This window comes from Rhinopithecus bieti, unplaced genomic scaffold (genome assembly GCF_001698545.2).
Source record: "Rhinopithecus bieti isolate Rb0 unplaced genomic scaffold, ASM169854v2 scaffold_17677, whole genome shotgun sequence".
In the NCBI taxonomy this organism is placed as follows: Eukaryota; Metazoa; Chordata; class Mammalia; order Primates; family Cercopithecidae; genus Rhinopithecus; species Rhinopithecus bieti.
Genome location: NW_016808829.1, coordinates 281739 through 303370, shown reverse-complemented (window position 1 = coordinate 303370; position 21632 = coordinate 281739). Strand labels below are relative to the sequence as shown.

The window sequence follows — 21632 nt, the reverse complement described above, 5'->3', positions numbered from 1 at the left end:
AAAAAAAAAAAAAAAAAAAAAAATTCCATTAAACACAAAAGGCGGCAATACTGGGAGAATTAAGAAACAAAAAGAGACATACACAAAACGAAATTAAAATATGGCAGAAGTAAGTCCTTTACAAGCAATTTAATTTAAATGTATATTGATTAAATTCTCCAATTAAAAGGCAGAGATTGCCAGATGGATTTAAAAAAAAAATGATCCAACGATATGCTGTCCACGAGAGACTCAGCATAAATCCAAAAATGTAAACAGGTTGAAAGTGAGAGGAATGGACAAAGATTCCATGCAAATAGTTAAGCAGTAGAGAGGTAGGTGGCTATGCTAGTATCAAACAATACAGACTTTCGGTCAAAAATTTTTATAAGGGACAAAAAAAGACATTATATATTGATAAAACCGTCAGTGCATCAAAAGATATAATAATTATAAACAAAAACACACCAAATAGAGCCCCAAAAGAAGTGAAGCAAACACTACAAAATGTTGTAGGCAAAAAAAAAAAAAAAAAAACCGTAAAAAAACAGTTCTACAATAGTGGGAGTCTTCAGTACTTCACATTCAATAATGGATGGAACATCTACACAGAAGATCAAGAAGGAAATAGGACTAGAACATTATAAACTACTAACAAGCATGTCATGTACACAACACTACCCCAAAACAGCAAAATACACATTTCATCATTTTTCCCAGTATGGTTAAGAATTTCCCAAATCTTCACATTTTAGTTTCTTATTGCTTAAGAATTCCTCCTTCAATTCAACTCTCTCCTTTCCTATTTTATATGTGCAATAAAGAGAACCCAAGCCACAAGTTCAACAATTAGAAATCTCCGCTACTATTCAATTTCATTGCTCGGAAGCGCTACCTTCCACAAAACACTAGAACGTGATTCAGCCAAGCTCCTTGCTACAATAAACTGTTCCTCATTTCTGAGACTAAACCATTATGGCCTTAAATGTCCATATTTCTACCAACATTTTGTTCATGACTGTTTCTTTAACATGAATACCGTTCATGACAGTATTCTTTAATATGGAAGCCTTCTCTCAAGTGATTCTATTTTGTTTTGAGTCCTCCCCAGAATCATTTTTACATGTATATTTCTAGTATCCACCCTCAGAATTCTTCCAGCCTATATGCCCACCACCCAGTTCCAAAGCTTGAACTTGCACATTTTTAGGTATTTGTTATAGCAGCAACCCACTTCTCAGTACGAACAACTGTCTTAGTTTGCTTAGGGTGCTGTAAGAAATGCCAAAGACTGTGAGGCTTAAATACAGATACTTATTTTCTCACTCTTCTAATTAAAATAGGGATTAGCAGGTTTAATTCCTGGTAAGGGCTCTCTTGGCTTCTAAATTCCCACCTTCTCCTTGTGTCCTCATGTGGCCTTTCCTTTGTGTGTGAGCATAGGGAGAGACATCTCTCCTTCCTCTTCTCGTAAGATCACCATTTGTATCAAATTAGAATCACATTCTTACATCCTCATTGCCTTATGTCCAAATACAATCACACTGCAGGTTAAGGGATGAATTCTGGCAAGTTGGGGGGTGGGGGGGGTGGCACAGTGGGTTATATAACTCCAGAAATCTTAATCACAGACTCTCTGCCTGTCCCTGACATATATATGTTAGTCTTTAATATTAGTTGCTATTAAATAGAATTAGAATTCCTTAATTGGACATAGAAAATTTAATGGTGCGGGACAGCAGAAAACAGGATGAGACTGCAATATCCTATCCTATTGAATATGAGAATAAAGCTCCTACGCAGGCTAGGGAAAAGTCACAAAGAATAAAGGGGCAAATGAAAATGGAAAGAATGGTGAAATTTTATATTTTGAGTAAGAAACTGTAGTAAAAACCAAACAGTAATACCACAACGATAATTATACTATGGTTTGGAGTAAGTGTGGAATGCCATTAAGTTCATAACAAAGTTAAATGAAAAATGTTAATATGATAAAAATATAGCCGTAATTACAAATAAGGAAAACATAGTAGGATACATTTTATTCATTAATTTATCATTTGTTAATGACTTCAAAAAGTAAAAGCCAAGACACAAGGATATTTTCTCTCACTAATTTTAATTTTAATATCTGTATACAAGGTTTAGATATTTAGTAGTTTTAATTTGTTTAAGCTGGAAGGAAAAAAACACACACAAAGAAACATAAGACAAGTTCTCCTGGAGAGCTATACCCAAAAGAGGAACATTAGCACTGATGGTAACTCAGGATAAAAAGGTAGAATGGGATCCAAGAGTAAATTAGCTGTGTTGTCACATAAACAGAATTTAGTTAGAAACAGAGCTACTACTCTATTTCAAAGATATGAAACAGCAAATATCCTGACAAAAAGGTTAACATACTCTTGTTCTTACTGTGTAGGACATGAAACAACAACCAATTACATATCTTTTAAAACTATTTGAATAAGCAATACTTACATAAAACATTGCTCAATATATCAGATGAGAAAATGGCTTAATATTGGTAATCATTCAGACCTTTATAGAGTACACAAATTCTGGGAAAGACACCAGTTTCAAAAACTAAAATGTAATGAATGATGGTGACATAAATTTGTCTGAAAATAATAGTAAAATTTTCTTATAAAAATCAAATAACTGGCCAGGCATGGTGGCCCACACCCGTAATCCCAGCACTTTGGGAGGCCAAGGCTGGTGGATCACAAGGTCAGGAGATACAGACTGTCTTGGCCAACATGGTGAAACTCTGTGTCTACTAAAATACAAACAATCAGCCAGGTGTGGTGGCACATGTCTGTAATCCCAGTTACTTGGCAGGCTGAGGCAGGAAAATTGCTTGAACCTGGGAGGTGGAGGTTGCAGTGAGCTGAGATCACGCCACTGCACTCCAGCCTGGTGACAGAGCAAGACTCTATCTCAAAAAAATTAAATAAATAAATCCAATAACCAGGCCGGGTGCAGTGGTTCATGCCTGTAATCCCTGCACTTTGGGAGGCCGAGGTGGGGGGATCACCTGAGGTCAGGAGTTCGAGACCAGACTGACCATGGAGAAATCCCATCTCTACTAAAAATACAAAATTAGCCAGGCGTGGTGGCGTGTGCCTGTAATCCCAGCTACTTGGAAGGCTGAGCAGGAGAACAGCTTGAACCCGGGAGGCAGAGGTTAAGGTGAGCCAAGATCTCGCCACTGCACTCCAGCCTGGGCAACAGAGCAAAACTCTGTCTCAAAACAATGAAAAGTTAAAAAAAAAAAAATTCAATAACCAGTGGCTTGTGATCTCACTGACTGCATAACCAAGTCAGCTGTCCTAAGAGAGAGATGATTTTGGAGTTAAATGAGGTTAGTTAAATCAAAGAAGGTCTGTTGATTGTTGAAATGCCCAAACCTAATAAGGCAACTCTGAGAGAGAATAAAAAGAAAAATAATGGTAATAGATTAAAAAAAAATTGAAGCTGTAGTTGTAAATCCTCTTAATGTAAGGTCAGTGGTCATTTTTTCCTCCCCTTTTAAAGATGTTTGACAAATTTAAGCATGATAATTTAAGAGAATGATAAATTTTAACAGACTTATTGGATGAGTAATTTTATCAAATATTTAAAAAAGAGTTCTCTTCATTTGGATCCTGGTTGGTACAGCCTGTGGGTAAAAAGACTGCTTAAAGGAACTGGTTATATTCCAATATAACAGACATACACTATATATATACACATACACTGTATATATTATAGATACATATATACTGTATATACTGTATATACATATATAGTATATGTATATATAGTGTGTTATATAGTGTGTGAGTATATATAGTATACATCACACATACACTATATACATTGTATGTATATATACACTATATATATAGTGTGTGTGTGTTATGGTGGAATATAACCAGTTCCTATGTATATGTTATTTTTGGGGGAACATGTATCAAAATAAAATAGAAATTTAAAGAGAAGTGAACAATTTGATGAAAATGGAAAGATCACACTTCTATCATTCAAAACAAAACAAAACAAGAACACTACACAAAATGAAGAGCAATAAGAATGTAAAACTACGTTGTCTCTGTCTAGGAGTTCTAACTCTCTGGAGGAAAATAAGTATAGATATCACAAGCAAAGAATTACAATGCAGAAAAGATACTGAAGTAATATTACAATAAAAAAACTGTATAGTGAAAAGAACAATAATGCACACATCAAAAACTATTGTAAACAAAACATGCCAGGATGAGAAACTCATGGAAAAAAACTCTTTTTAACATAAAAAGGAGAAATATTTGGCAATATCTAACAAAGCTATAAGTATATATCAGCTATGACTAAGCAATTCTACGTCTACATACAGAATGGCCATGAAGTCTAAAAACAGACTTAAAAGAGGGAGATACTGAATTGCCTTGATTACCTATTAAATCCATCCATAGTTTTTTCCTGTGAAAATCAGAAATAAAAAACCACTTTATACATTTATTTCAGTCAAATGATTTCTCACCAGTGTAAATTTTCGGTTGGCATGTAAGATGCCCAACAACACTAAAGGAATTCCCACATTCCTTACATTCATAGGGTTTATCACCAGTATGAATGCGCTGATGTTTGGTAAAGGATGAACTATGTCGAAAGGCCTTCCCACATGCCTTGCATTCATAGGGTTTTTCTCCGGTATGAATTCTCTGATGTTCTGTAAGGGCTGAACTATGTCTAAAGGCCTTCCCACATACCTTACATTCATAAGGTTTCTCACCACTATGAATTCTTTGATGTTGAATAAGGGCTGACGTAAGTCTAAAGAACTTTCCACACTCCTTACATTCATAAGGCTTTTGACCACTGTGAATTCTTTCATGTCGAGTAAGTTCACTACCTACTCCAAATGCTTTCTCACATTCTTTACATTTATAGGGTTTTTCACCAGTATGAATCCTCTGATGTCTAGTCAGGGATGAACTGTTTCTAAAGACCTTTCCACATGCTTTGCATTCATAGGGTTTCTTACCAGTATGAATCCTCTGATGACGAGCAAGTTCTCTACATACTCCAAAAGCCTTTCCACATTCCTTACATGCATAAGGTTTCTCACCAGTATGAATTCTCTGATGTTCAATGAGCTGTGAACTAATTCTAAAAACCTTCTCACAGTGCATACATTTGTAGGGCTTCTCACCAGTATGAATTCTCTGATGTTCGGTAAGCTGTGAATGAAATCTGAAGTCCTTGCCACATTCCATACATTTGTAAGTTTTTTCATCAGTATGGATTTTCTGATGTCGAGTAAGTTGTGCATGCACTCTGAAGGATTTCCCACAGAATGAGCATTCGAAGTGTTTCTCACTATCATGAACTCTTTGAAGTGGAGTAACTTCTTCAACTCTTCCAAAGGTCCTTCTGTATTCCTTACATTTGTAGAACTTCTCATTATCAATTTTCTGGTATACATTAAGGTCTTCATAAAAACTACATGTATTCCCATATTCCATATATTTACAAAGTTTCACACCAGTATGAATATTCAGTTGTAACATATTGGAGTTATCTATCCCCAAGGTTTTCCAACATTGATTGCATTCATAGTGTTTTCCACCAGTATGTATTTTCTGATATTCAGCAAACTCTAAGTCACAACTGAAGACCTTCTCATATTCCTTGTATTCATAGGGCTTCTCACTGTCATGAGTTCTCTGAGGTAATGTAAGAGATTCATGAGTTTTGTAAGTGGGCACATTTTCAGAGATGATTTTCATTTGACTGAAATATCCCACTTCAGGTCCTTGTACTTCAATCTTGCTTTTGCTTTGCCAGTCATTTCTGAAAATGGAACTTTCAAGGCCATGTAACCTGCTACTTTCCATTACCTCCCACTGAGAACCAGTGTTTTTAATACTGTGTTTTCCTACAGATAAATGCTTAGTCTCATTCCTGGACTCCAAATCTGAAAGAAAGGAAAAAATAATTTTCATGTACTACAAAAATAAAAGTTATGGAAAGAAGAGACAATTTAAGAATAATTCACCATATACATGAATTGGTTAAAAAAAGTTATGAAATTTGGAGAAAGATAAAGACAGCTCACAGAATAACAGCAGAACATAAAGATTATGAGGACTGTGATTAAGTCAGTGGATCTGAAATTTGTGTGTTGGTCATCACCTGGTAAGCTTGTTGGTTAAACAGAATCAAAATCTGTAGATGTAGAACAAATCATTAGCATCTTATAGAGATAATGCTAATGCAGATCAAAATTTGATAATCCATATATACTAACACTTTTGTGGTTTTCTTCCCCAAAAATAAACTTTACCAACGATAATAACAAGGTACAGTTTGTAAGACCTCATTTTGCCCGGGCATGTTGGCTCATGCTTGTTATCCTAGCACTTTGGGAGGGCAAGGCAGGTGCATTACCTGAGCTCAGGACTTTGAGACTAGCCTGGGCAACATAGTGAAACCCTGCCTCTACTAAAATACAAACAGCCGGGCATGATGGCACACACCTGTAGTCCCAGCTACTCAGGAGGCTGAGGCACAAGAATTGCTTGAATCCAGGAAGTGGAGGCTGCAGGGAGCTGAGATCGCACCACTGCATAGACTCTAGCCTGGGCAGCAGAGTGAGAGTCCGTCTCAAAAAAAAACACAAAACACCTCATTTTAACTCCATTCTGCTAATCATTTTTCACCTCCTAGATCAAAACAAATATCCTATCATTTAGAGCTATCCACAGGACATTTCATTTCACATAAATGGTCTCTTTGTATGCCAGCTTCTTTTCTTTGTTAAGGTCTCAAGATACCTACCTACCCTCAGAAAGGGCATATTAGTTGATCCTAAATAACTTCATTTCCATTTCTAATCCCGTATCTAGTGCCTTACCCTCATATATATATATTTTCAGTTGTGTATTCAGTACTTTTACACCATTTACTTTCTTATTCCTTAAATTCCACAAGGAGAAATGTAATAAATTTTCATGTGCCAATGTATAACAAGCCCTAAGGGCATAGTATATGATAATTAATAGAGGAAAAGTAAATCACTGAATGAATCCAAATAAAAATAAAAGTATATATACAAAGATAAGTCACTAGAAAACAATTATCAAAATAATTATGTAGCTATAAGAATAATGCCAGTTATCAATGCCTCCCAACCCTCACATTGTATTAGTGATTACATACGTATATACAGTAAGATACGTAAGATACATACAGTAAGATACATAAATACGGTGAACATTCATATGTATTTATTTTCCAACTGCTTCTCCACTTACACATATTGTCCCACCATTATTGCTTATTCCCTCGTATGCAGAGCCATGATTGACATGTGGAATGAAGAAATACAATCAAGATGGGATGTGTTATTTACTTCTCTTCAACAGCATATTTACCTTTACTCTGCTGTCCTTCTAAAACCTACCCCTATTTTTTCTTTTATGTTCTTTTACAAATATTCCTTTCCATTTTCTTATACCAAAAGTCAACTAATGCTATACTTCCCCAAAATATAATATTTCAGATATTAAAATAATATCTGAATATAATTGTAACTACTGTTAGACTTACACAATTCTGAGCAAGGGCTTATGAGTGAAAAGGAGAATATGCTAACAAAGTAATATGAAGAAGGTGGTCTAGGTAGACAAGACTAAGGCACTTTGCAACAAAGGATTTTATGGACATCATCTGGAGGCGAACAATGAGAAAAGGGAATGCCTGAAGAAAACTCAGAGTGATACATAAACACTGCATGATAAAGGGCAAGGATAATTTTCTGTGATTTAATTATGTATAAGATGAAATAATGCAGGCATCAATATCTGACAAAAACATTAAAACCAGACTTAAGTACCAGTATCAATAAATCAAAAGTACTTTCAGTTAGAAATAAAGAAGCTCTCTATAGGCTGGGTGCAGTGGCTGTCACACCTGTAATCCTGGCATTTTGGGAGACCAAGGTGGGTGGATCACTTGAGGTCAGGAGTTTGAGAATAGCCTGGCCAACATGGCGAAACCCGTCTCTACTAAAAATACAAAAAAAACTTAGCTGGGCATGGTGGCGCATGCCTGTAATCCCAGCTACTTGGGAGGCTGAGGCAGAAGAATCACTCAAACCTGGGAGATGGAGGTTGCAGTGAGCTGAGATTGCACCACCGCACTCCAAGCTGGGCAACAGAGTGAGACTATGTCTTATTAAAAAAAAAAAAAAAAAAAAAAAAGAAAGAAAAGAAAAAGAGGCTCTCTGCTAAATAACTGTTGGGTCAATGTGGAAATGTAATTGAAATCACGAAGTCTGTAGTGAACCATGATGTTGAAAACATTTCTAACTGATATCTATGGAACATAAATATATTTGTCTCATAAAAAGTAAAAACTTAAATGCTTGTTTTAAAAAAAAAAAAAGTATAAATAACCAATGTATATATCTTACTAAAGACAAAAGAACAATGACCTAAAGAAAAGGTGAGAAATTAGCAAACAATCGCAATGTGATGAAAACATACACAAAATGTTATAAGACTCCTATGCTAATAAAGCTGAAAATGTAGTCTAATGAATTAATTTCTTGGTAAAGAGATACTTAAAACCAACCCAAAAGCAATAATAGTTGGAAAAAAATTCCTGGAATGGGATAAAATTTTCAAACACTCACTCCATGAAACAGAAAAACAATAACCATGCCTTATTGTCCTTGTTATTGAAATAAACCAGATAATAAACCAGGAATCCTAGAACAAAGGCCTGGATCATGATCTAGACCAGGGGAGGTATGAGATGTACCCTGTAATGTTTTACCAGAAAGAAAAAAGTTTTACAACAGTGGGACACATCAAAGGGACACAAAAATAGCTTGAGGGAGCTAAAGTGCCATCATTTTGACAATACAAGAGTCAAATGAGGGGAAAAAAGTTTATGTACTGCAACATGCTAAACTAAACAAAACCAGAAAAATGTACTCATATCCAATTCAATGCCTGGGTCTGGGATAGGGAGGGTATGGAATGAGCCTTGGATAGGCTTTTGACAAAAAGTGAGAATAAATTCAAAGGTTAAAGGATAAAGCCAAAGTGCACAGAAATCACCATAAGAAACATGGTATCAGTATATCAAAATTTCATCCAATATTCATACTGCTGGACATCAAAAATCAGACTCTGGTGGGCTAATGTATACTGAACCAATAACATCAATAAACATAATGAGACATAATAGAAGGTATGAAAAATTCTAGTGCACCATTTGAGGTGGCTACTTATTTACAGTAATATAAAAGATATAATAATAATAAAAACAGCCTCTTTGCCTTTCCCATTAGAATTACAAAAGTTTACCAAAGAACATGACAGCAACTAACATGAAAGGAATGACAAATTGAAACACATTGATTCCAATGAGGACTTCCAACTGCAAAAACATTAGGTGAATCTGTATTCACCTAATGTTGAAACTGAAAAGGAACTGTATAAAATGCCAAATTAAGACCAGAGAGATTGGTTTCTGACCACACTGTCTGAATTAGCTCTTTCTCCATCATTCTCTACCCCTTTATTCTTACATATATTGTTATATATATTCTCTACTTGTTTATTATACATTTCAAGAACTAGTATGTCAATTCCATGACAGCAGGGTCTGTATTGGTCTTGTTCACCATCGTACTGATATCTGTCTCAATGCAGACACTGAATAAATATTGAGGATATGAATGAGCATTTGTTTATGGTCAATATACACATACGTAAGTCTAAATACAAGAGGAACTGGAAAACGGTGGCATTGAAGAAGATCTTAATTTCCTTCTCCAAGTGCCAGGCTTTAAAAAAAAAAAAAAAAAAACAGTCTGAGCTGGGCACGGTGGCTCATGCCTGTAATCCCAGCACTTTGGGAGGCCGAGGTGGGCGGATCACGACGTCAGGAGATCGAGACCATCTTGGCTAACATGGTGAAACCCCATCTCTACTAAAAATACAAAAAATTAGCTGGGCATAGTGGTGGGCACCTGTAGTCCCAGCTACTCGGGAGGCTGAGACAGGAGAATGGTGTGAACCTGGGAGACGGGGCTTGCAGTGAGCCGAGATTGTGCCACTGCACTCCAGCCTTGGCAACAGAGCAAAACTCTGTCTCAAAAATAAAAAATAAAAGTAAATAAATAAAAACCCATAAGCTTTTGAAGAGATTTTCCCAACAGAGTCCCAGGGGCTCATCTCCTGGACCAGATGGACTTTGTGCTTTGGCAATGACTTTCTGTCCCTCAGTGGCCATCACTCACCTGGCCCTGTCTTCCTTCACATCCCATAAACACTATAGAGCAACTTCCCTTCCTCCAGTAAGGTGATCCCAATTGGATCGAAATGGAAGACTGCTTACAACAAAGAAATGTAACAATGTATTTTTTTTATTATAACCAATTTTTAAAATACAGCTTTGAGAATTGGTTAAAGTTTTACTAAATAAAATCAAAATTATATGAAAAAGACAGAAAAGAGAATTGTGAGGGAACTGGAAAAACATTCACCTTAGAGTAACCACAGAATTATCACGTATAAAGAGACTAGACAGGTAAGGAAAAGTCTTATGTTATTTAAACCTATACTAATTCTTTGTCTGGAGAAGCAGTGTATCGGTTAAAAATACTGTCTTTGGTGCCAGATTGCCTGCGTAGAAAGCCTTCCTCTGTAATTAAGTGGCTGTGGAGCCTTTACAGAAGTGCCTAAATACTCTCTGTTGTAAGCAACTTCTTCTGTACAACAATAATACAAATAGCACTTATGTCACAGAGTTATTGTAAGAATTAAAGGAGTCATTTTTTTTTGAGATAGAGTCTTGCCCTGTTGCCCAGGCTGGAGTGCAGTGGCGCGATTTCAGCTCACTGCAATCTACGCTTCCCGAGTTCAAGCGGGTTCAAGTAATTCTCCTGCCTCAGCCATCTGAGTAGCTGGGACTACAGGCACACGCCACCATGCCTGGCTAATTTTTTTGTATTTTAGTAGAGATGGGGTTTCACTGTGTTGCCCAGGCTGGTCGTGAACTCCCAAGCTCAGGCAATCTGCCCGCCTCAGCCTCCCAAAGTGGTGGGATTACAGGCATGAGCTACCACGCCTAGCCACGAGCCAATTATTTAAAGTGCTTAGGACGGGGCCAAGTAGAAGGCAAGAACTATGGAAGCTGAGAGAAAAGTAACTAACTTTCTGAGCTATTAAAAGGTCCTTGGTGGAATACTAATTTCATGTTAAATGCAACGTTCTTTAGCCATAAAGCAGGTGGGAGGAAATGAATATGAACTGTTTATCAATTCTTCAGTATATAAATTGTAGAGATTCTTTTAACAATCATAACAAATCAGGACACACGGTATCTTAAAAGTTCTCCCAGAAGGTGGGTAAGAATAAAGTACTGAGCCCGGGGGCGCGGTGGCTCAGCCGTGTGAATCCCCAGCGGATTTGGGAGCAAGACGGGTGGAATCGACAAGGGCCTCACCGAGATCGAACCCGATCCTCGGCTACTACGGTGAACCCCCGTCCCTACTAAAGAAGTACAAAAACTGACGCGACAGCCAGGCGAGAGGCGGGGCGCGCCTGTACTCCCAGCCTAGACTTTGGGAAGCCGAGGCAGGAGAATCCGCGTCGAACCTGGCAGGCCGGACGCTTGCAGTGACTGGAGATCGCACCGCAACTCGACAGCTGGCGCCGACACGAGCGAGGACTCACCGTCTGCAACAAAAAAACAAAAAAAAGAATATCAACACGTATCTTACCCAGCAATTCCCGACCTCAAACACAATGTACGGGTTGCACATCCCTAATCTAAAATCTGAAATTCAGCTACAAAATCCAAAACTTTCTGAGCACTGACATGATGCCACAAGTGAAATACACATAACTACTTAACACAAACTTGGTTTCATGCACAAAACTATTAAAAACATGGTATAAAATTGCCTTCAGGCTATGTGTATAAAGTGTACATGAAACATAAATGAATTTTGTGTTTCAATTTGGGTTCCATCCCTAAGATGTCTCATTATGTATATGCAGATATTCCAAAATCTGAAAAAATCCCAAATCCAAAACACTCTCATCCCAAGTATTTTGGATAAGGGATACTCAACCTGTAATGTCTCAATGATATGCTGTATGTGTCCCACAAGTCAAATCCAGCTCCTTGGTATCAAGGAAGGTAGAAATTATATGAAGGGCCTGAGAAGGTAAGAATATCATGAAGAATGTTAGAGATGTCATTTGCAATACAACAACACTGAAAGCATGCCTTTGGAATCAGAAGTTCACCTAGTTTCTTAAAACATAGCCTTGAGGCCGTCGCAGTGGCTCATGCCTGTAATCCCAGCACTTTGGGAGGCCGAGGCAGGCGAATCACGAGGTCAGGAGTTCAAGACCAGCCTGGCCAGCGTGGTGAAACCCTGTCTCTACTAAAAATACAAAAAATTAGCTGGGTGTAGTGGCAGGCGCCTGTAATCCCAGCTACTCGGGAGGCTGAGGCAGGAGAATTGCTTGAACCCGGGAGGCAGAGGTTGCAGTGAGCCAAGATCATGCCACTGCACTCCAGCCTGGGTGACAAAGTGAGACTCCATCTCAAAAACAAAACAAAACAAAACAAAACAAAATGAAAAACAAAATATAGCCTTGAGTTCACTGAATATCAGCTGATAGTCTAGAGAGCATATTCTAAGTTATTGGAGGCACATAAATTTACCCAGTGAGAGTAAGTTGCTGTAGTTCTCCATCATCACATCCCAGTACAAGTTCCTCTGAGCAGAATCCAGATATTCCCATTCTTCCTGAGAGAAGTTGATGACCACATCCCTGAGTGTCACCAGTTCCTGAAACAACAAACCCGTACATTACAGGTAAAATTTAAGGAAATATTTTTGAGAAAAAGGCAAGATGAATTGCCTTATTGTAAGGGAATTGGACAGTAAACAAGAAGGCCAGGAGAAGACTGTGACATAGGAAGTAAGGAAATTAGTGCTTCCAAACCAGACTATCATCTTTTTTTTTTTTTTGAGGTGGAGTCTCGCTCTGTCGCCGGACTGGAGTGCAGTGGCCGGATCTCAGCTCACTGCAAGCTCTGCATCCCGGGTTTACGCCATTCTCCTGCCTCAGCCTCCCGAGGAGCTGGGACTACAGGCGCCCGCCACCTCGCCCGGCTAGTTTTGTATTTTTTTAGTAGAGACGGGGTTTCACCGTGTTAGCCAGGATGGTCTCGATCTCCTGACCTCGTGATCCGCCCGTCTCGGCCTCCCAAAGTGCTGGGATTACAGGCTTGAGCCACCGCGCCCGGCCAGAGACTATCATCTTTAAAGACTCCCTTTGATCCACTGAAATCTTTCTGCATACTTATGGGATCTCTTATTTAGCCAACCATGTCTGGAAATTAATAACCAGTTTACAAATTAAAAGAAGTACTATATAGAAGCACATTTCATGCTATGTGCCTGCCTCATGAATCATCAATAAATTTAAGTTTCTATACCCTCATTCCCCTGTACAGGAGAAAAATATCTAACTTTGAAAATGGGGTGTGAACAAAATTAAAGATTTCTTGTAGCTCCAAGTTCATTACTATGTGACATATTATTTCACATTATATAATAAGATTTATTACTTCTAGCAACAAAGTTTTTAGTAAGTGTTTTTTAGTGGCTACAGAGTAGTTTTCTTGCTAAAAATATAACAGCCTTAATTATACTCCAATGTTTAGGTTAGACAAGGTCTTCTCCAATTCTGCGCCTACAATCATCGTCATTTTATATGACCTGAGGCCATTCAACATCAAATCCAATCTACCTGGAAACTCAAGTCTGTGAAGAAGGTCAGAGTATGCCCAATTATCAAACAGATCCATCTGCTTTTTCCCTATCCAATAATATGACAAGGAATAGTACAGGGATTCCACTTCTGCTTTATATCTGCTCTTGACAAAGGACTGAACACACAGGAGTGTTGAACATTCTTTGGAGAATAGAGAGGCACACAGGAAGGACACTATGCTGTTAGACTCCAGCCCTTACTAGAAAGCGAAAAAGTATGGGGTTGTGGTGCAGGTTCTTTGACAGAGGTGTGTGGTAGGAAGAGTCAGAAAAAAGAAATATCACAAAGAAAAGAGAAATAGTAACTTACATGGTCTATGGTTAGAACTGTAAAGAACTGGTCAGGGAATTCCACTTCTGGCATGACAGCATGAGGAGCTCCATAGACACGATCCCCAATGAAACTGTAAAAATTATTTTTAAAAAAAGAACCACAATTTAAAGTCTCTGGAAATGGTGCTAGGAATGTACGGCAAATGAAGAAACATTAGTTTACGAAAATCTCCAAAAACATATTAAGAACTCTGACAGTCTGGACTATGTGAACCAAACCTGAGCCCTCCATTGTCCATTCTGCCTCGGTGAGAAAGACTCCGCTCCAGCTAGGATAGGCAAGGGCATGGGGCTTCTTCGCCACTTCTCAACCCTTGCCCCAGTTGGATAGCTATCTTCCTAGGCGGGGTGAGACATTATCACTTTTCACTCTGCCCCAGTTACCTACCTGTTGCACAGCTGAAGAATGAAGACTCCCTTCCTCTGCCTCGCCCCAAAACATGAAATGTAGGCTTTAACTTGGATGTGGTACTGCTGAGCATACTGAGTTTCCAATTGCTGTGCCCTGGCTCCTGGGGCAGGTGTTCCATGCCCAAACAGGCAAGCCAGGGAGACCTGGCTGCCGCCCCATCTGCCATCTACCAAGCACTCAGCTCCTAAAGCAGGGGAATCACTCAGAGAGATGCATGCCATTGTCCATACCTCCAGCACTAGAACAGTGACTCTGAGATTTTGTCCAGGGAGAGAAGTAGGCCATAGAACAGAGAGTTCTGTATTGCTCCTCAAAGGAACTGAATTGACTTGCAAAACAATGTGGAGAAGTTTAAACCTAAGGGCAATGTCAAAAACTGAAAATTTTGGTGAAGGGCAATTGGGAGGAGGTTGATAGATTAGAGATGTATGGTATACTGTAGGGTGGCTGGTTTGCCAGACAGAAACTGAGAGACCACCTGGGAAGAGACATTCTATTGTCAGAACAAATCTCAAACACTGACCTCAAGAAAGCCCCAGTTTGATTACATTAGCCTGTGAAAAAAATGTATACTCCAGGGCACTTATGAAAGTAATACTGCCGTAAGTTGCAATCGGTGGTGCTAACAGCTGGGGTGGTCAGGGAGATGCTCAAAGACAGCCTTGTCAAAACCACTATTATCTTATGCTGTCTGTAAAAGTAGGCAAGGCGTACTCCCAATGAGCAACATCAGAGATTTTACACCATGGTGAGAATAGACTTCACTAAAACAATCCAGAGTCCATTCTCATGCTGCTATAAGGATACACCCAAGACTAGGTAATTTACAAAGGAAAGAGGCTTAATTGACTCACAGTTCTGTATGGCTGGGGAGGCCTCAGGAAACTTACAATCATGGCAGAAGGCACCTCTTCACAGAGTGGTAGGAGAGAGAATGAAAGCCGAGCTAAGGGGGAAGCCCCTTATAAAACCATCCGATCTTATGAGAACTCACTCACTATCACAAGAACAGTATGGGGGAAACCACCCCCATGATTCAATCATTTCCACCTGGTCCTGCCCTTGACATGTGGGGATTTTTACAATTCAAGATTAGTTTTGAATCGAGATACAGAGCCAAACCATATCACCGTCACTAAGCAAGTAAATAAGCAAGTACCAATAACAAGCCCTGAGGCAGAGGGTGTGGACAAAAGTACTGGAGTTCCAACAACTGTCTATAAAATCCACTTTCCACAAACAAGAGATAGGCAAAGAAATAGGAAAGTATGATTCACACATTGGAAAAGAAGCCCACAACAGAAACTGCTTGTGAGAGCAACCAGATTTAACAGGCAAAGACTTCAAATTATAAACAGGTAAAGACTTCAAATTATACATTATAATATATATTCAAATAGACAAAGGAAACCATAGTTAAAGAAGTAAATGTAGGTATGATCATAATGTTGCATCAAAAGGAGAATATCAACAAAGAGATACAAATTATCAATAATAAACATGGAAATTCTGAAGTTACAAAGTATAATAACTGAAATGAAATTTTCACTAGAAGGACTCAATAGTAGATATGAACTGGCAGAAGTATTAGCAAAGTTGAAGACAGATTAATAGCAATGGTGTAATCTGATGAACAGAGAGAAAACAAGACAAATTAACATCTCAGAGAAATGTGGGACCCCATTAAGCACACTGCTATAAACAGGAGTACCAGAAGAGAGATGAGAGAGAAAAAAAGCATTTAAAATTTACAAAGAAATAATGAATTTAAAATTCCCAAATTTATTGAAAAACATTAAACTGCACATCCAGGAAGCTCAACAAACACCAAGCAGGATAAATGCATAGAGATCCAAACATAGATGCATCATTATAAAAGCAATGAAATCCAAAGAAAGAAATGGAGAAAATCTTGAAAGCAGTAAAAGGAAACTGCAGGCTCGAAGTGAAACTAATACAGAAGTATTAACTGCTGATTTCTCATCAGAAAAAAAAGGCCAGAAGGCAGTGGGATGATATATACAAAGTACTCACATACACAAAATCCTTCAACCCAGAATCCTAAATCCATCAACATGCAAAAAAATGAAGTGACCCCCCACCTCACACCACTTACAAAAATTAACTCAAAATGGATTAAAGACTTAAATATAAGGCCTGAAACTCTAAAAATCCTAGAAGAAAACATAGTGAAGCTCTTGACATTGGTCTTGCAATGATTTTTTAAAATGTAACACCAAAAGCACCTGAAACAAAAGCAAAACAAATAAATCAAATTAAAAGCTTCTATAAAATAAAGGAAACAATTTAAAAAGTGAAATGACATTCTACAGAGTGGGAGAAAATATGTGCAAATTATATATCTGACAAGGGGTTAATAACTAAATATATAAGAAATTCATTCAACTCAATAGCAAAAAAAAAAAAAAAAAAAAAAAAAAACCAACTAAAACATGAGCAAAGAACCTGACAGACATTTTTCCAAAGAAGATATACAAATGGTCAACAGCTATATAAAAAGGTGCTCAGTATCACTAAACATCAGGGAAATGCAAATCAAACCACAATGAAATATCACCTCACACCTAACAGGACTGCTATTATCAAAAAGACAAGAAAGAAAAAAAATGTTGACAATGATATGGAAAAAAGGGAAGCCTTGTATACTGTTGGGGATATAAACTGGTATGGTCCTTCTGTAAAAGAGTATGGAGGTTCCTCAAAAACTTAAAAATAGGACATTCATACAATCCAACAATCCTGCTTCTGGCTATACGGCCAAAAGAAATGAAGTCAGTAACTTTTTTCCACCTGCACCAAGACAGAGTCTTGCTCTTTCACCCACGGTGGAGTGCAGTGCTGCAATCTCGGTTCATTGCAACCTCTGCCTCCCGGGTTCTAGCAATTCTCCTGTCTCAGCCTCCCGAGTGGCTGGGATTACAGGTGTGTGGCACCATGCCTGGCTAAGTTTTGTATTTTTAGTAGAGATGGGGTTTCACCATATTGGCCAGGCTGGTCTCGAACTCCTGAGCTCGTGTTCCACCCACCTCGGCCTCCCAAAGTGCTGGAATTATAGGCATGAGCCACCACGCATGGCCAAAGTCAGTAACTTGAAGAGATATTTGCAGTCCTTGTTCATGGCAGCATTATTCACAATAACCAAGGTATGGAAACCTAAGTGTCCATCAGTGGGTGGACAGATAAAGTGTGCTTGTATGTGTGTGTATACACATAAGTGTCAACTATGTATCAGTAAAACAAAGGGGGGTGGTTATCCTTATGCAGCAAAACTATATTTCAAAACTTAGGACCATTTCAAAACTTAAGATGAAAAGACATTTCCAGATAAAAACTGAATTTACTGCTAGCTGACTGACCTTAAAAAGTACTCAAGGAAGCTCTTTAGGCTGGTGATCCCAGGTAGTAATACAAATCCATATGAAAAAACAAAGAGAAGAGGCCGGGTGTGGTGGCTCACACCTGTAATCTCAGCACTTTGAGAGGCTGAGGTGGGAAGATCACCTGAGGTTCCAAGTTTGAGACCAGCCTGATCAACATGAAAAACCTGGTCTCTACTACAAATACAAAATTAGCCAGGTGTGGTGACACATGCCTGTAATCCCATTTACTCGGGAGGCTGAGGCAGAAGAATCACTTGAATCCAGGAGGCGGAGGTTGAGGTGAGCCGAGATGACACCATGGCACTCCAGCCTGGGCAACAAAAGCGAAACTCTGTCTCAAAAAAAAAAAAAGAGAGAAGCAAGGCAATTTTATGCAATTATAAAAGACAGTATACATATATATCTCTTCTCTTAACTGATAGACAAATTTTATGAAACAATGTATATATTATGTATTATTGGGCCCATAACATACAGAAATGTAATATATTTGCTAATAATAACACAAAGGCGGCAGGGGAAAGCAAAGTTGTACTGGGCCAAGGAAATGAATCCAGATGGTAACTCCAATCCATCTGGACCTCATGAGGAGAACCCAAAGTGAGAAATCAGACTGACAAAATAAAAGTTATAAATGTATAAAAGTTCTCCTTTCTTCTCATTTTTTTTTTAAACATAGATTTATTTGGCCGGGCGCGGTGGCTCAAGCCTGTAATCCCAGCACTTTGGGAGGCCGAGGCGGGTGGATCACGAGGTCAGGAGATCGAGACCCTCCTGGCTAACACAGTGAAACCCCGTCTCTACTAAAAAAATACAAAAAACTAGCCGGGCGCGGTGGTGGGCGCCTGTAGTCCCAGGTACTCGGAGGCTGAGGCGGGAGAATGGCGGGAACCCAGGAGGCGGAGCTTGCAGTGAGCCGAGATCGCGCCACTGCACTCCAGCCTGGGCGACACAGCGAGACTCCGTCTCAAACAAAAAAAAAACACATAGATTTATTTAACGTAAAAATTACAACGATTGGTTGAGTTCGAAACATCTGTAGATGTAATGTCAAGACCAATATTACTACAAGAGAAGATGAAAGGAAACAGAGTTATATAGGAGTAACATTTCTCTATCTCACTTGAATTAAGCCAATATAAATCAGAAGCTGTTTCTGAAGTAAGATATTCGGCAGAATAAATCTCTAAGCAGCAAAGTGTTCAGGGTGCTGCTCAGCTTCTCTTAACTAGAGTAAAATGTGAGAAGAAACAATACAAAGATGGGATTTATAACACAGAAGCAAAACATAGAGATTTGAAAATTCTCAGCCTGAGCATGTAAATCAAAAGGTATTTAGGAAAGTAAACCAAGGGTGTGACCAAGTGACTTTTTGATAAGAGTGTGGCTAGAAAGAAGCATGGTGCTTTTCATCATGACAACAGGAGAATGAATCCAATGGCACTTCAGAGAGCTTCGAGGCTGCTCCTCCCATCACAGGCCCAGTGTGCAAAGGCCTTGAAGGCAGGATGGTTTCAAGGGAAGGGCCTAGAGCACTCATGGGGCTTGCTGCCCGGGGCTGCCTCAAGTCTCTGCCCCTCCCATCCCAGCACAGTGCCCCTTGGCTGCCCTAGCTGTGGCTCCAGTGGGCCCAGGTGCAGTTTAGTCCTGGCTCTGGAGGGCAAAGTGGTGAACCTCAGCATCCACATGCTGCTGATTTTGCAAGTGTGCAGAGTGCACAAGATATAGAAGCATGGCATCCTTCAAAGATTTTTTTTTTTTTTTTTTTGAGACAGAGTCTCACTCTGTCACCCAAACTGGAGTGCAGTGGTGCGATCTAGGCTCACTGCAACCTCCACCTCCCGGGCTCAAGCAATTCTCTTGCCTCAGCCTCCTGAATAGCTGGGATTACAGGCATGTAATGCCTTGGAGAGCCCCAGGACCTAGACAGAGACCCACTACAGACGCAGAGCCACTGCAGACAGTCCCCCCTAGGGCAATGTCCAGTGGAGTCATAGAGGCTGTGCCACTCCCCAAACCCTAGACCTGTAGAGCCAGCAGAATGCAATATGGGCCTGGGAGAGCCAGTGTCACCTGACTCCAACCCATGAGAGCTGCAGTATGAACTGTGCACACCAAAGCCATGGTGGCAGGGTCCCTTCAGGCCTTTGGGATCCAACCCCCATCCCAGTGTGTCTGGAACATGTGCCAAGGAGTCAAAGATGATTATTCTCCAGGCTTAAGGTTTACTGTTATTTGCCCTGTTCAGTTTTGGACCTACTTGGGACCAGTGACCCATACTTTCTTATCTGTTTTGGAATAGAAATGTCTGTCCTGGCTGGGCGTGCTGGCTCACGCCTGTAATCCCAGCACTCTGGGAGGCCGAGACAGGCGATCACCTGAGGTCAGGAGTTCAAGACCAGCCTGACCAACATGGAGAAATCCCGTCTCTACTAAAAATACAAAAAAATTAGCTGGGAATGGTTTACGCACGCCTGTAATCCCAGCTACTTGTGAAGCTGAGGTAGGAGAATCGCTTGAACCTGGGAGGCGGAGGTGGCGGTGAGCCGAGACTGCACCACTGCACTCCAGCCTGGGCAAAAAGAGTGAAACTCTGTCTCAAAAAAAAAAAAGGAAAAAAAAAGAAATATCTGTCTTATGCATCATTGAATTTTGGAAGCACGTAACTAGTTTGGTGTCACAGGTACGCAACTAGAGAGCAATTTGCCTCAGGATGAATCACCACATGATTTAGATATCAAGATGAGACTGCCCTTTAAGTTGACTTTAAAGTTTATGCTGAAATGAGTTTTAATACTTTGGGGGCTATTGGAATAAAATGAATGTATTTTGTATGTGAGAAAGACATGAATATGGGGGGAGGGAGTCCAGGGGCAGAATGTAACATGTCTTCTCCAAAATTCAGATGTTGCCAATGTGATAGTATTAGAAGGTGGAGCCTTTAAGAGGTGATGAGGGCTCCTCCCTTTGTGAATGGGATTACAGCCTTTATAAAAGCAGCTCAATGCAAACTTCCTTGTCCTTCTCCCTTTTGCGTGTGAGGACACACGTCCTTTCTGGAGGATGCAGCATCAAGGCACCCTTGGAAGAAGACAGTTGAACCTGATGATGCCTTGATCTCGGACTTCATAACCTCCAGAACTGTGATACAGTTCTGTTCTTCATAAATCAGGCATTTTCTTATAGCAGCACAAACAGACTAAGAAAGTTGTCTATGGGTGACTCAGCTGCAAAGCTGCAAGGAGATTGAGAGTAAGACAACAGAAACAACAGTCAAGCTGAGAACTAAATCAGGAACACAATCCCGTATAAAATCACCACTAAAAGAATAACATACCTAAGAATACAGCTAACCAGGGAGGTGAAAGATCTCTACAATGAGAACCACAAAACACTGCTCAAAGAAATCAGATGGGCCGGGCACAGTGGCTCAAGCCTGTAATCCCAGCACTTTGGGAGGCCGAGACGGATCACGAGGTCAGGAGATTGAGACCACCCTGGCTAACATGGTGAAACCCCGTCTCTACTAAAAAATAAAAAAAATTAGCCGGGCGAGGTGGCAGGCGCCTGTAGTCCCAGCTACTCGGGAGGCTGAGGCAGGAGAATGGCGTAAACCCGGGAGGCGGAGCTTGCAGTGAGCTGAGATGCAGCC

General features: G+C 39.5%; 1 protein-coding gene across 4 annotated transcripts in view; it reads right to left on the bottom strand.

The window, feature by feature from the left end:
• Positions 1–3828: 3828 nt before the first annotated feature.
• Positions 3829–21632, bottom strand: part of ZNF529 (zinc finger protein 529) — a 31273-nt gene continuing 13469 nt past the window's right edge. For all 4 annotated transcript variants that reach the window (XM_017887324.1, XM_017887322.1, XM_017887323.1 and 1 more), the window contains exons 3-5: positions 14145–14238; positions 12718–12844; positions 3829–5938 (exon numbers count right to left, since the gene is read on the bottom strand). In XM_017887324.1, coding sequence (XP_017742813.1) covers positions 4482–5938; positions 12718–12844; positions 14145–14238 — 1678 coding nt within the window. In that variant the 3' untranslated portion in view covers positions 3829–4481. The remainder of the gene's footprint in view (positions 5939–12717; positions 12845–14144; positions 14239–21632) is intronic.